This window comes from Dermacentor albipictus, chromosome 2 (genome assembly GCF_038994185.2).
Source record: "Dermacentor albipictus isolate Rhodes 1998 colony chromosome 2, USDA_Dalb.pri_finalv2, whole genome shotgun sequence".
NCBI classification, from domain to species: Eukaryota; Metazoa; Arthropoda; class Arachnida; order Ixodida; family Ixodidae; genus Dermacentor; species Dermacentor albipictus.
The window spans coordinates 150,926,916-150,940,285 of NC_091822.1; the positions used below are offsets into that span (position 1 = coordinate 150,926,916).

The following is a 13,370-nucleotide window of genomic DNA, read 5'->3' on the forward strand; positions in this document are numbered from 1 at the left end:
AAACTGAAAAAAAATTCAAGCAAGTGGACTGACCTAATAATATCTGGACATGTAAAAAGCATAGGCTTAGTTTATACAGACATTACAAAAGGCTGAAATACGAGATAGTAATGAAATGGTTAAAGTAAGCATGTAAATTGGGTATTTGCAAATAAGAATGGACCTGATACACAGGCAGGAATGCAGTATGCTGAAGTAAAATGTTGAGCAGCAGTGCCTGAAAATGAAACAAGCAACAATATCAACTAGTCAGAAACAGAAAATCATTTTTATACAACATACAGCAATTTTTCTGCCATTTCTTCATCAACCTGACGAAATCGCTGGGCAGCTGCATTTCGCTGCTCCTCCAGCCCAACCGCATTGCAAGTCAAAGCGAGCCAGTAGGCTGCGTCTCTTATGCCCTTCTTGAGCTGCACCTTTATGTAAGTGTCTAGCGCCATTGTCGCAAGTTTGACTGCTTCACTGGCTGCCTCTACCCCCTTGCTAGAAAATGCGCACTTTGCACGCAAAAGGCACAGCTGTCCAATGTCTGCAAGGCTGCCATGAGACAGGATTATTGTTACTACTTCATCAAGAAGGGTGCTCGCATGTCCTGGGAGGCCAATCTGGAACTGAACTTCTGCCATCAGTACAACAAGCATGGCTCGAACGTAGGCCAAGTGATGCTTCTCAGCATGCATAAGGCCTTTGCAGAGAACAGGAATGGCAAGCATGGGCTGTGAAGCTTCTATGAAGAGCTCTGCCTTCAAGTGATACAATCGGCCTTTAAAGTGGGGTACACATCCAACAAAGTCTTTTCCTTCATCACAACATTCCTTGAATAATGTGTTGATCAAGTCTAAAGCTGCGGTGAAGTGGCCCTGCCAAAGAAGGGAGCGCGCCCGGCAGAGGTTGCCCTCGTAGCGATCCAGGACTCGAATGCCCGATGCGAGTTTCTCCACCAACGGCCAGTATGCCTGATAGAGGGCCACGTTAAAGGAGGTGATGAGGTGACACAACTTGAGCGTTTTGTACGAGTCCGAGTACTGCGGGAACAGTGACTTGGCAAAGTTCAGGACGTCCTTGGCGTTCTGGTAGTGACCCTGCCATGTGAAAGCGATGGCCAGATTGCGTAGAGCCAGGGCTGCCACCTCTCCCAGGGGCTGCACGCCCGCGGCCCTGAGTGGATCTCCCCGGGAGGCGTGCAGCAGCCACTGCGACTGCAGCTGCGAAAGGGACTGAAATCCGTAGAAGGCCCAGAGCGCCGCGCGCTCCGCGAGAGCCGTGCCAGCCGGCTCGGACATTGCGTGCTGGCAGTTGAGCAGGTCGCTCTTGCCCAGCAACTCGAAAACGGTGCTGGGCGCGATGCCGGCTTCGCCTTCGACGCGCGCGAGCGCCTGTATGCCGAACGAGGCGACGCTGTGCAGGCCCAGCTCGGAGGCGCGCGTGATGAGACAGCGCAGCTGAGACGGGTCGCAGCGGCTGCCCTGAAGTCGGCAGAGGAAGGACAGCGCGTGCTGCAGAAAGGCGGAGTCGTTGGCGTCCTGCGCGAGGGTGACCGCTTCGCGCAGGGCGATCAGGGCTTCGCCGCGGTGGCCCATCTTCGAGTGCAGCGTGGCCAGGTTGAACGACGCGTAGCGAAGGTTGCGAGTCGAGCCACCGTCTTCGGCTGTGCCTTTGGTCTCGGGCGCCGCTGGCACGGCGCGGTCGAAGTAGTGCCGCAAGCTGTCGTCGGCGCCGCTGTACTCGCGAACGGCGAGGCTGTTGAGGAAACTGAGGTAGTGGGCTTCGAAGAGGTCTTTGCTGCCGGCCAGAAGCTCGTTGATACGTTGCTGCAGCTGCGGCGGTGGCAGGGCGGCCTTTTCATTGAGCTGCATCAGCATCACCTGCTGCGCCAGGAACAGGTCGGCCTGGCGCTGCGTCGCCGCCGGTCGCGCCCCGAGGTCGCCTCCTTCGAACGCCGCCATCTCTGGTCGCCTCAAGCCTTCGTCGTAGTACGAACAGAAGCTCTTGTGCAGATTGACGAGTCCGCTGAAGTTCAGTTTGTCCAGGGCAAGGAGCATCCGCCGCACAAACAGTCCCAGGACGCTGCTCTTGTGAAGCACGGCGGGCGTGGCGGCGACCGGATCGGCGAGCAAGTTGTCGAGATTTGGAGCGTAGTCCATGATCCCTGCGACGCCGGCGTCGCGGATAATGGCCAGCTCGTTGGTGAAAAGGTCTAGCGTTTTCGGGTGCAGTACGGGACGCAGCGCGGCGAGCAAATCGCTAAACGTTATGTCGGGACTCTGCAAGAGCTTCAAAGAGAGGACGGCGAAGTCCCGGCAGTGCTGACTCGTGTGCGTCCACGGCTCCTCGTGCGGCTCGACGTGCCGACGCATCTTGACGCGGCAGTACTCCGACACGAGCACGAGCAAGGAGAGTTTGTGAGCGGTGATAGTGTCCTTTGGAGGGCTGCTGAGAGCCGATGGCATCCACAGCCCATTGTCCATGATTACGGCTGGCATGACTCACTCGTTCGTCACTTCAAGGCGCCTTCAAGACAACAAACTCGTCATGCTTTATGGCATCGCCGACAAGAACCAGGGAAATTGTAAAGGGCGCCATTTTGCTCAATGGGCGAAAGAACCCGGAAGCGGAAGTTACAAGCGGATGAACAAGTACTAAACCATGAATACGACCAACTTATCTAACAAAATATTTTCACTGTCTCCACTTAAAATAGGCGAAAATTTTAACCCCAAGGTATGTGCGCAGAAAATAACTTTAATTAGAAAACTTTTCAAAAACAACACTAGAGCACAGCACTTGCCGGTACTTGCTTTACAACAACAACAACAACAACAACAACAACAAAAAACAATAACCCTTTTTCTTTCTTGAACTCAAAAGCTTTAAGTTGAAAAGAACGTCGTTTTTTTATATATATATTTGCAGATCTGTGGTTTCCATGGCTTTAACGTTCTAAAGTAAGTTTTTTTTTTTACGACGCGTGAGACCGCTAGGTACGTTTTCGTTTTGAAAGGGCTGAAGCGTTGAATCATTTGTCCTTCGTGAGTCTCTTCATTCAGCTATCAGTTAGAAGGCAAGTTTTGATTTGTTTTTCTGCCTTGTTATGTAGTGCGGCAAGTATGTTTGTAGTGCAAGTATGGTGCACGTTTGAAATTGAGCGCTGAACTCCTTTGCTTGTGCACGTGTCACGCAAGTTGTAAGTCGTCTATCTCATCCACTATGACGGTTGTCACTTTTGTTTGTTGATTCATTCGGTAGAATCTGCGCAATTGCAACATCATTTGTGCTTACACTTGTACAACGTTGCTTTCGGGCGACCTACCACGTTCGTTTATTTCGCTTCAATACTTGGGAATTGTTGTCGAGACTTCACGTGTTTAGCGGTTAATAAGTGCAAAGGCCAGCGTCGTAGCGCAACTTGAAATCAGTTTGTTGGCTTGTTGTTACGCAACTTGTTTGTAGTCATCGATGCGCCACATCTTACAACAGTTGAGTCACGACATCAAGGCTGCAGCGCAGATTGTCGTTTGAGCTTTCGCTGTAGCGTAGAACAAAGCAAACAGAAAAAGTTTATTTCCAAATTGTACGCATTCCTTTTTGTCATCGTTGCATCGCTTGGATGCCCATTCGAAGAGCCTATATCTAAGGTTTTCATAGCGACTTAAGCCTCACCATTGTCAACCACGTCAATCACATGTCGATTTGTCCAAAATGCGCGCGCCATCGTGAAAGCTAAATGTTTTCTCTGTCACGTACTCCAGATCGTTGTTTGTAATTGCAAAAACACAGTTTTGACAGAAGCAGACGACGCAAGCTGCTGCTTAATTTGTTTGTATAGAAGTGCGGAACTCCGCAGAATTTTTTTAACAGCCTCAGTAGTGTCACTAATTACGATATCTTTTAGCCATAAAATTTTGTACTAAATGACTATGTTTACAGTGCTTTCAAAAAAGAGGTGACTTCCGCAACATGTGTCACGTGACTCGCGCGTCGAGTGCACAGATAGCGGCAGTAGAACAGTTGACTAAACGACGGACCAACGACTTTATTTTCAAATTAAGCCCTTATTTCCACATTTTTAAAGTGCCTTTATAATTGCTAGTGATAAAATTTTATCCGCCATTCAATGATGTAGCATATACTGTACATTATTTCCCCAAAAACGTACAGTCGAGAGTAAAAGTTTGGAGACCACGGCATCAGAAAAAAAATTTAAATATATTCAAGCGCAGCTCCGCCATCGTATTGGTGAAACCCGCGCACTTAGGCGTGCGCTCTTGATTTCAGATGGACGGCATAGTCCGCGAAAAAAAATGCAATCGCGGCACCTTTGGTCCCCAAACTTTTTCTTGCCACTGTGCGTTACTGCTGTAAATGAGTACCAGTAAACCTTAGCTGTGCAAGGTTTACGGCAGGTTATTGCGGTAGTTTCTATGGGCTTTTCTCTGATAGTATGCAAGAATGCAACTTATTTCTGCATTATTTTTTTTAAACGTTTTTGCCTCTTTCTATTTTGGTTGAGACATCAAAAAGGTATATCTATGTGGTAACTACGGCATTGTGTGCCTACATTGGCCAGTCATAACTGGCTCCATTCTTATTACTTACTGTGCAGTTTTTTGCTACGATTAGACTTAAAATTATGTAGAGCACCACTAATGTATGAAAAACATGATGCTTAAGATGTGAGATTGCTTCTGGTGCTGGCTGGCAGTTAGATTTATGCAGAATCGTTACGGGTGCAGATTTTTTCCTCTCTAACTACTTGTGCCTTAGATATATGTTTCTTGTGCTTTAAATAGACATTTAAGTTTCTAGCAAGGCATGTGTTGTGTTTGCCTCTTATTTGTCCTGTCCGCAAGTCGGCAGATTATGTGGGTACTCGCTCGTACTCGTTCGCCAATATTTTTGCAGGCTACGCACTCATTCACACTCTTGTACACTCACGCTCATCAGTGCTCACTTACAATCACGAATGCTTAGTGGCACTAATATAGTCACTTCCATTTGCACTTACTCTTCTCACATACACACTCACGTAAACTCACAATGCTGACAGTCATGTTCATGCTCACATTAACTGGAACCCACTCCTGATCACACCCATATCTGGTCAAATTCACCGGCACTAACTCATACACATACCCACATACCTTAACCCTTACTCACTCTCTAGCATGCTATCCTAAGCCTGTGAGATGAGTGTGGAGAACGTGGCTGTGTATTCGTGAGTGAGTGTGCTGACTTGCGGTGATCTCTCTAAATTTAGGCTGCACACCAAAGAAAATAACAACCAGCTAGCTCAGGGAAAACCATTTTTGTCTTATCGGGAATCTCGGTGGGGGGAAGAGGCTGACACACGTGAAGGCTGCTCCGAGTGATTTTGCTGTGGAAGAGCCACGGTCGTTGTTCAGAGGCTCCAGTTTCTGAGCTTGTTCAATTATTTTCCAGTCGTTTGATAAGAATGCCTCTTTAGGCAGCCTGTATACAAATTTTTGTCACAGCTTAGGCTAAGCAATTTATTATTATGCCAGTCTCACAATCTGCATCCCTTTTAAATAATGTCTAGTGCTGTACTGGGATCGTTTTCTCCTTCAATAAACATAACATTCTACTCGCATCTGGTGATGTGCTATACTCTTGTGTACCTGCTATTGCGGGGTGCACAAGATAACTGAAGGCTAATAGCAGACAACTCCTGTTTAAATTTACAAGCTCCTCAGTTGACTGGACACCCGGTTGTGAATGTCCTTACATCCATGTACGAAATAATTGGGGGTGTGTGAATATTCCAAAATTTTGAATAATGAATCTAATAATGACCTATTTTATTTATTTTATTTACAAATACTGCAGGCTGTCTCCAGCCCTAAGCAGGAGTGGTTACATCAATGGTAATAAACAAGACTAGAAATCGAAAAATAGAAAAATACAAAACAATAAATAAAAAATGTGTCCTTTGAATCCAATAGTTGGTATTTGTCAATACAGATATTCTTCAGACAGTTTTTGAATGGTTTATATCTTCTAGTGTGTGCAGTCAAACATAAAATTGTAGTGGAAGTGCGATAAATTCCATCCCGGTGTCCGCAGTAGGCATAAAATGCGAGAAGGTTTGCAGTTACACACTATAACATCACTCGGGGAGTCGGTCTTTTCCTTCTAAATCACGATCATTTGCACTCAAAAGAATTCTGGGTATGCCAACAAACTGCTTGTAATGCTCCATTTTTGCTTTTAATAAACAGCACTTCATAATGTGCAATGTTATGGCAGAAACTTGCTAATATTGTGAATACTAGAGCATAGATTGCCAGGCTAGGTCTGCCTGCAGCGAGCCACACTCCTCAGAGGACAGAAACGTCATTTTATATTAATTGTGAGAACGACTGGTCTTTATTCGAAAACTATTTGAAAAGGGTCTGATTCAATTCGTTTCTGGCACTATTGATTCATATTAGATTCCATCTCAATATATACTATTTGCAAACTTCTCGCAGAGTTTATATTTCACTGTGTTTGCACATGGGAAGGTATTTTATATTAGGAAGTCATGTTTATCCAATGTTTAATTAGGTTTGGAAATGTTACTACATGAATAACCTTACTCATTTCCACTGTAACATTTTTGTGCTTTGTAGAGCCAGCAGGATGGGGGAACATAAAGCATCAGTGCACAAAGTGGAGCACAAGTGCTTTGCTGACACCGGGCAATCGATGCTGGACCTGCCAGACATCGTGTTGTTCAAGATCTGCCAGCAGCTGTCGGACCCGTTTGACCTGATGAGCCTTGGAAGCACCTGCCGCTACCTGCAAGAGTTCACTTCAAGCAAGTCCCTGTGGACGCAGACGGCTCTGTCGTGGTGCCGCGGTATGTGGCACTGCCTTCCCAACAAAGCTTATTCTGGGCCGGAGGATCCCAAGCAGTGGATGTTCCATCTGCTGCGGCTGTGTATGAAAGAGCGATCATCGAGCAGGGAGATCCTACTGTTTGAAGATCAGGAGACATGGGACAGGATACGGGATGATCACTTTGCCTGCAAGGTATGCATTTGATGCTTTTGAGTTGAATGCTTGCACAAGATTTCGTGGCTTCCATTAGAGGGGTGCAATTGCAAAATGTGGCGAAAAGCTGCGTCTCGAAGAAACACTGGCTTAATGTTTTCGACTTGTCGTTGCTTTTGCTATAAATGAAGGTCCAAAACGCTCCATACCTTCAAAAAAGATTCTGGTGAGCATCAGAGTGCCCTAAATAATTAATAATATTTTTTTTCTGTGAGCCAGTATTGTTTTTATTACTACGGAGGTGGTTGTGTCACGATGCATGGCCATGGCTTGCTGCACTTTTGTGGTCTTTGCAGCTGCCACACGCAAGCACAGGTTGGAGAAATGCATAGAGCTCTCTTGCTTTCTTTTTTGTATTCATGAGCAATATCTTGTCATACGTAGCGTTATTCCTACATAACGTTTGCAATTTAGTTCTGTATGACAGTCATTTTGGCTAAGCTTCAACAAAAGTCAGTCCCTCACCAGAAGAGGAATCGACCTCCCTGGTGCAGTATTCGGCCACTCCCTCTCAAATGAGTCATTCAATCAACCAATGGCCCTTGATCCCCAGCAGCTGCGGAGCACCTGACCAAGGCGGCGGTCAGACCTGTAATGCAACAGAAGGTGCTAAGAATCTCTGGACCCGGACAGGGCACCAATGGGGGAATTGACCCTGGCAACCTTTAACACCTGAGCTTGAGTGAGGCTAAGTTAGCACGACTCTTCAAGGAACTATTAGGCAATGTTTGGGATATCAGTGGCCTTAGTGAGATTAGTAAAACTGCTGAGGCTTATACAGTGCTGACTAACGTCCTAGTCTATTGCTATAGAGGTCTCCCAGGTAAGAAGCAACACAAAGTAGGATTCCTAATCCATAAGGACATAGCGGGCAACCTTGGCAAATTCTACAGCATTAATGAGAGGGTAGCAGTAGTCGTAATCAAACTTAATAAGAATATATAATAGAATAGAATTGATTGACAGGAAGGACAGAGAGGTCGACCAGAGCTAGTGCACTCTATTCTGCTACTCTGCAATGGGGAAGAGGGAAGGGGAGTGAAAGTACTGGGATGGATGATGATGATAATAGAAGTGGTGAGTACTTTTGTACATGAGACAGTTGTCTTGCTAGAGCCGCTCGTCGAGCTTGGTGTCCTGCAGAAACTTCAACAACACTTTAGTTGCATTTATTGAAGTTGCAGTGTCAGGCCATGGGCCGAGGATAGCTTCCTCCGACAGTGGTTGCCTGCCAACGCTGGCTAGGAAACTTTCCAACGTCCTTCGCTCGAGCATATACTCTGGGCAATTGCACAGTACGTGTGCCAGCGTTTCAGGCGTCTGTCTGGCAGTGTTCACAATCAGGGCTGTTCGACTGGCGGTGGTGTGCGTAGCGACGGGTGAAAGCAATGCCCAGCCGAATCCTGCGTAGCAGTGACGTTTCGCTCCGCGTAACCTTCGGGGGCACACAGAATTTATCATTTGGGTTGATCATATATAGGCATCTGTGGATGTTGTCATCGTGGGCTCAGTATGCCTTTGTAAGGTCCTGCATGAGTACCTTGATCTTAGAGTTAATGTCGGGTCATGAGTAGGCAATCCGTAGTTCATCAGAGAAAGAGAAGCCCGATCTTGTCTCACTGTCAGCGAGTTCATTGCCAATCACACCACAATGACTAGGCATCCATTGAAAAGTGATCACGTGGCGTCTTAACTCGGCGCTGTTATGAAGTTCGTCGATTTCTAACACGAGCAGGTAATATGGTCCTTTCTTGAAAAAGCATTTTAGCGCCTGTAGTGCTGATTTGGCTTCGTAGAATACCATCCATTTATGAAGTGTCTGTGTTCTCATAATACGGTCAGCCTCCCACATTCCCACGAGTTCTGCAGCTGCAGATGTCGATTTGTGGTCTAATTGAAATCGCTGAGTAGTTCCAAGTTGTGGGATGACAAATATGGCCATTATGGCAGATGGTGTGACCAAACCATCGGTATATTCTTGTACAGTCCCACTATATAATGTAAATATGGGACAATGTAATGTAAAAATGGGACAGGGTGAGCTGTTTCAAGCCAATGGAGGAAACCTGGGAGTTCTTTATAATTCCGGGTATCTGAAGCCTTACTAGTGGTCTTGGCAATGTCCATGGAGGTGTCTCCTGGATGTTGGGGGCCTGGAACCTTGCAGGTATAATGCTTTCATGACATGCAGTTGCTTTAGAAAAAGCACTGTCAAGGTTGGTTCTTGGAAATATTGACAGAGGATGCTGTGAGTGTCTGGTCAGCAGGTGAAGATAGGTTTGCACAGGTTCACAAGACCTGTATATGTCGATTGGACAAGCCCATGCTTCTGCTATTGTGCCCTTAGTTTATGTGCAGCATGGCAAGCCAAGGCATATCCTCAGTGCTTGTGCCTGAAGGCTCTCCACCGTGCGTATACAAGATGACCCCATGTTAGATAACACAGGCATGCTGTAGCGTATGTAGCCCACAAAAAGTGCCTGGTACACTTGGAGCAAACTTTGCTCAGAGGGGCCCCATCTCAGTCCAGATATTACATGAAGAATGTGCATGAAGTTATTCAGTTTAGCCCTAAGCGCAGTAGCATGTTTGGTCCAAGAAAGATTGCAGTCTATTATCACACCAAGAAATCTGTGGTGGGGGACTAAAGGGAGCACCATTCCGTCGACAACGATTGGATATTGTGACATTGATTTGCGCAAGAATGGAAATACTGCACACTTAGTTGCTGAGAGTTGCAGGCCTCTACGGCGCAAGTACTTCGCCGTAACGGTAGGCGCACGTTGAAGCCTGGCATGCACTTGTGGGCTTGTGACCCCGTATGACCAGATACAGATATCATCCGCATACGTGCTGATACGCGTTGTTTCACCTAGCTCGTCTGCAAGATCCACCAGTATGACATTCAACAATATTGGCCTAAGGACCCCACCCTGCGGAACACCCCTGCGAACGTCATGTCTATTAGTCTCGCCCTCCGAGGGGGGCATGAAAATGGTGCGGCCACTGAGGTAACTGTGCAGCCATGCGTACATCCCGCTGCCAACACTAGTATTCTCAAGCGCCCATAAAATCGAATGGTGGAAGCCGTCGTAGGCACCTTTAATATCCAGAAATATTGCACATATCAGACGATGACGTCTCTTTTCCTGTTGACACTAGGTTGATAACACCATCAGTGGACGTTCGGCCTCTTCGGAATACATTGATAAAATCAGGAAATCCACCACTTTTCTTGAGCAGCCATTCCAGTCTGCTCAGTACCATCCGCTCCATCACTTTACCAACACAGCTTGCCAAAGCTCTTGGCCGATAATGTGAAAGATCATCTGGGCATTTCTCAGGCTTTAGCAAAGCCACAAGATGACTGCAGTTCCAGTGGCCAGGAACACTTGCTGTGTAAGGAGAATTTCTTGAGCTTCTACTCCAAGATGACAAATCGGAGTGTGTAATTCCATCTGGTCCTAGACAAGATGACTGGCGGGAAGATAGATATCGCAGCGTCGAGCTCGTCCGTAGTAAAAGGTGCATCCAGACAGTGATCACTAGATGGTGGAAAAGTCAATTGTGATTGCGTTGGTATACCGTTAGAGGCACTCACAAGTAATTTGCAGAAGTCATCGGCGACCTCAGCTTCACGCCGGCCTTACCGTATGGCCACAGCACTGAATGGGTGCAGCTGTTGTGGAGGCAATTGAAGGCTTCGCACCATTTTCCAAATTCTAGAGAGGTTTTCTCGGATCCAGAGAGCCACAGAATGATCTCCAGTGTTGTTTGTCGAGCTTGTGATGGCGCAGGACATGACACTGAGCCCGGCGTGATGCAGCGACATCTAATGGTGATTTGGTCCTTCTGTATTTTTACTCTGCTCGATGCCATATTACACGAAGTTGCTTGTATTGGCCATAAATAGATGATTTAGGTGACGGTGCTCTGAGATGTTTTGTTGTCTCGCGTAATGTTGTCACAATGACATCTTCAATATTGGATGGTGATTGGATGGCTTGACATGCAATGTTCACAGATTCTCGAAATGTTGGCCAATCGTTGGAACGCACAGTGTGCGGAGCTAGGGTATGTAACCATTTCAACTGAATATATGTTGGTAGATGGTCACTTCCATGGGTGCCGAGATCAGTGCACAATCGTGTACTAGCAGACAGCAGGCTCTTTGAAACATGCAGTGTCGAGGCAACTGCTGTAATAAAAGCCTCGAAGGTATGTTGGCAAGTTATCATTGATAACCATCAAGCCTTGACTAAGCATGAAGTCAGCCAAGTTTCAACCGTGGGCATTCGTCGAAGCAGAGCCCTGCATGGTATGGTGGGCATTAAAATCGCCGATGACTATGTGGGGACCTGGACAAGTTTACAGTATGGACAGCAAATATGAACAGTATGCTTGATGCTGGCGTATATATCCTCCAATTACTGAGAATATGCGCTGCTTGTACTTCAGCGTTATGCAAACATACTTGTTGGAAGCATATGGAGGAATGTCTTTACGAAAGCATGTTAAATTCCGACGAACAAAAGTAAGCACTTTGCTGAAATTGTGGCCATTCCTTGACCACAGTGGCACATATCCAGATATGTGTAATAAAGTTTGGTTCACATATTACAGCCACGAGAAACTGGTATTTGAACATCCATTGCCGAAAGACTGCGAGGCCGCCTGGGGGAAAATTGTCGCTCCAGTCGGGGCGCCGTCAGCCTGTCAGTCTCGTAGGCCGCGGCGTTGCACAAGGTAGCTCTCGTGGTCTGCACAGTGCAGCTGTGTTATGCTTTTACAGTAGTGCATGAGCTTTTACAGATTGGCAGAGAAAAAACAGCACGGGAATAAATGTGTTCCCTGGACTATTGGAGTCCCTGCTAGTGGAGTAGTAGCTGCTCCGAGAAAATTAAGAAACCGCCTAGGACGGCTCTGCACTACCTGCCGAAGCTGCAGAAGCGGCAGAAGTTGACTTTGACCATGTGGATTATGTGGAGAAGCACAGTGATGCATGCCTGGTTTATTACATTGAAGGCTACGTAGCCAGGAAGTGCATAATTTTAACTGATTGCAAGGCATGCAGGCATTCCTATTCCTATTAACTGTATTTCTATTCCTTAATAAGTTAATAGGATTGCAAGGCATTCCTATTAACTGTACGTTAGGCAAGGCATGAGCGCCAACCTCGGCAAGACGTGGATGCAAAAACGCTCCTCGCTGTATTGGCTGCGCGGTCGGTGCTCGCAGTTTCTATGTGCAATAGAGCAGCGAAACGCTTCATTAAATTCTCTCGGCATCTAAACGCTGAAAAAAAAAAGATGCTTGTCAGCATGAAAGTATTCAAGCAAAAAAACTAAGTGCGACCAGATCATTTACCCACCCGAAGGTACGCAGGCGCTGCGAGAAATTATGGTGCCCTAACGGCTCCCCTGCCAGCATGTGGCAGGTGCGCATTTTGGGGCCAGCCTCCAGAAGCCGGTCTTCACACCTCCCCATTCTAGCCACCCTAGTATCGGTGTGCGGCGTGATGTTATCGTGATGGCACCAAGCAGGAGACGCCAATACAGTGCCGCTTTCAAGTGAAAAGTTGTGATAGCCGCAGAGGCATCGTTGAACTTTCGCTATCGCAGCTGGCGGGCTGGGTAGCTGCAGCGTGGGACAGCATCCCAGGTACTTTGATTTTGCACGCCTTTAAAAAGTGCAGCATATCTAATGCACTTGATAGTACCGAAGATAGTGCACTGTTTGAAGGTGACAGTGACAAGGAACACAACGACGAGTCTAGCAGCGGCGACGACATTGAATGAGCTCTGCACGTTCAGATGCAATAAATGCTGTTTGCATTTTGTGAACGCCGTCCTCGCTTTTTTTGTTCGGCCTACATTCGAGGTAATATATATATTTTGGCTTAGAGTTGGCTTAGAATCGGGGTCAGCCTAGATTCGAGTAAATACGGTATGAGGTGTTTCAGCATACTTCATACGTTTTCATTTTATTTATTTATTTAGTACCCACAGGCGCCAAAAGACATTACAGTGGGGGGGGGGGGGGAGGTTTGACAAAACAGTTAGAAACGTGCTCAAAATATATATATATATATATTTTTCCCGACGTGGGAGGAAAAAAAAAAGAAATGAAAAAGTTCAACAGAAGTTACAGAATTTACAAAACACAGCAAGTTATACATGGGCAATTCAACCTAAAGGTAAAAGAAACGGGGTAGTTGAGTGACTTCAATAGGGCAAAAAATACATCATTTGACATGACGAGGTAACCTATTCCATTCTTGTATAGTTTTTGGAAAAAATGAATTCTCATGCAGT

At 46.5% G+C, this 13,370-nt stretch overlaps 2 protein-coding genes across 4 annotated transcripts in view; one reads left to right on the forward strand and one right to left on the reverse strand.

Moving 5' to 3' along the window:
• Window positions 1-249: 249 nt before the first annotated feature.
• On the reverse strand, window positions 250-2,616 carry ida (anaphase promoting complex subunit 5 ida). The gene has a single exon (XM_065429217.1). It carries the CDS (start codon window positions 2,484-2,486, stop codon window positions 270-272), a length of 2,217 nt encoding a protein of 738 aa, XP_065285289.1. The 5' UTR covers window positions 2,487-2,616; the 3' UTR covers window positions 250-269.
• Window positions 2,617-2,942: 326 nt separating this feature from the next.
• The window catches only part of LOC135899842 (uncharacterized), a 29,326-nt gene continuing 18,898 nt past the window's right edge, over window positions 2,943-13,370 (forward strand). The window contains exons 1-2 of one of the 3 annotated variants that reach the window (XM_065429222.1): window positions 2,943-3,064; window positions 6,633-7,035. In XM_065429222.1, the coding sequence (XP_065285294.1) occupies window positions 6,643-7,035 (393 nt within the window). In that variant the 5' untranslated portion in view covers window positions 2,943-3,064; window positions 6,633-6,642. Of the gene's footprint in view, window positions 3,188-3,444; window positions 3,480-6,632; window positions 7,036-13,370 lie in introns of those variants that run through there. The other 2 variants (XM_065429221.1, XM_065429220.1) reach the window with 2 other exon arrangements.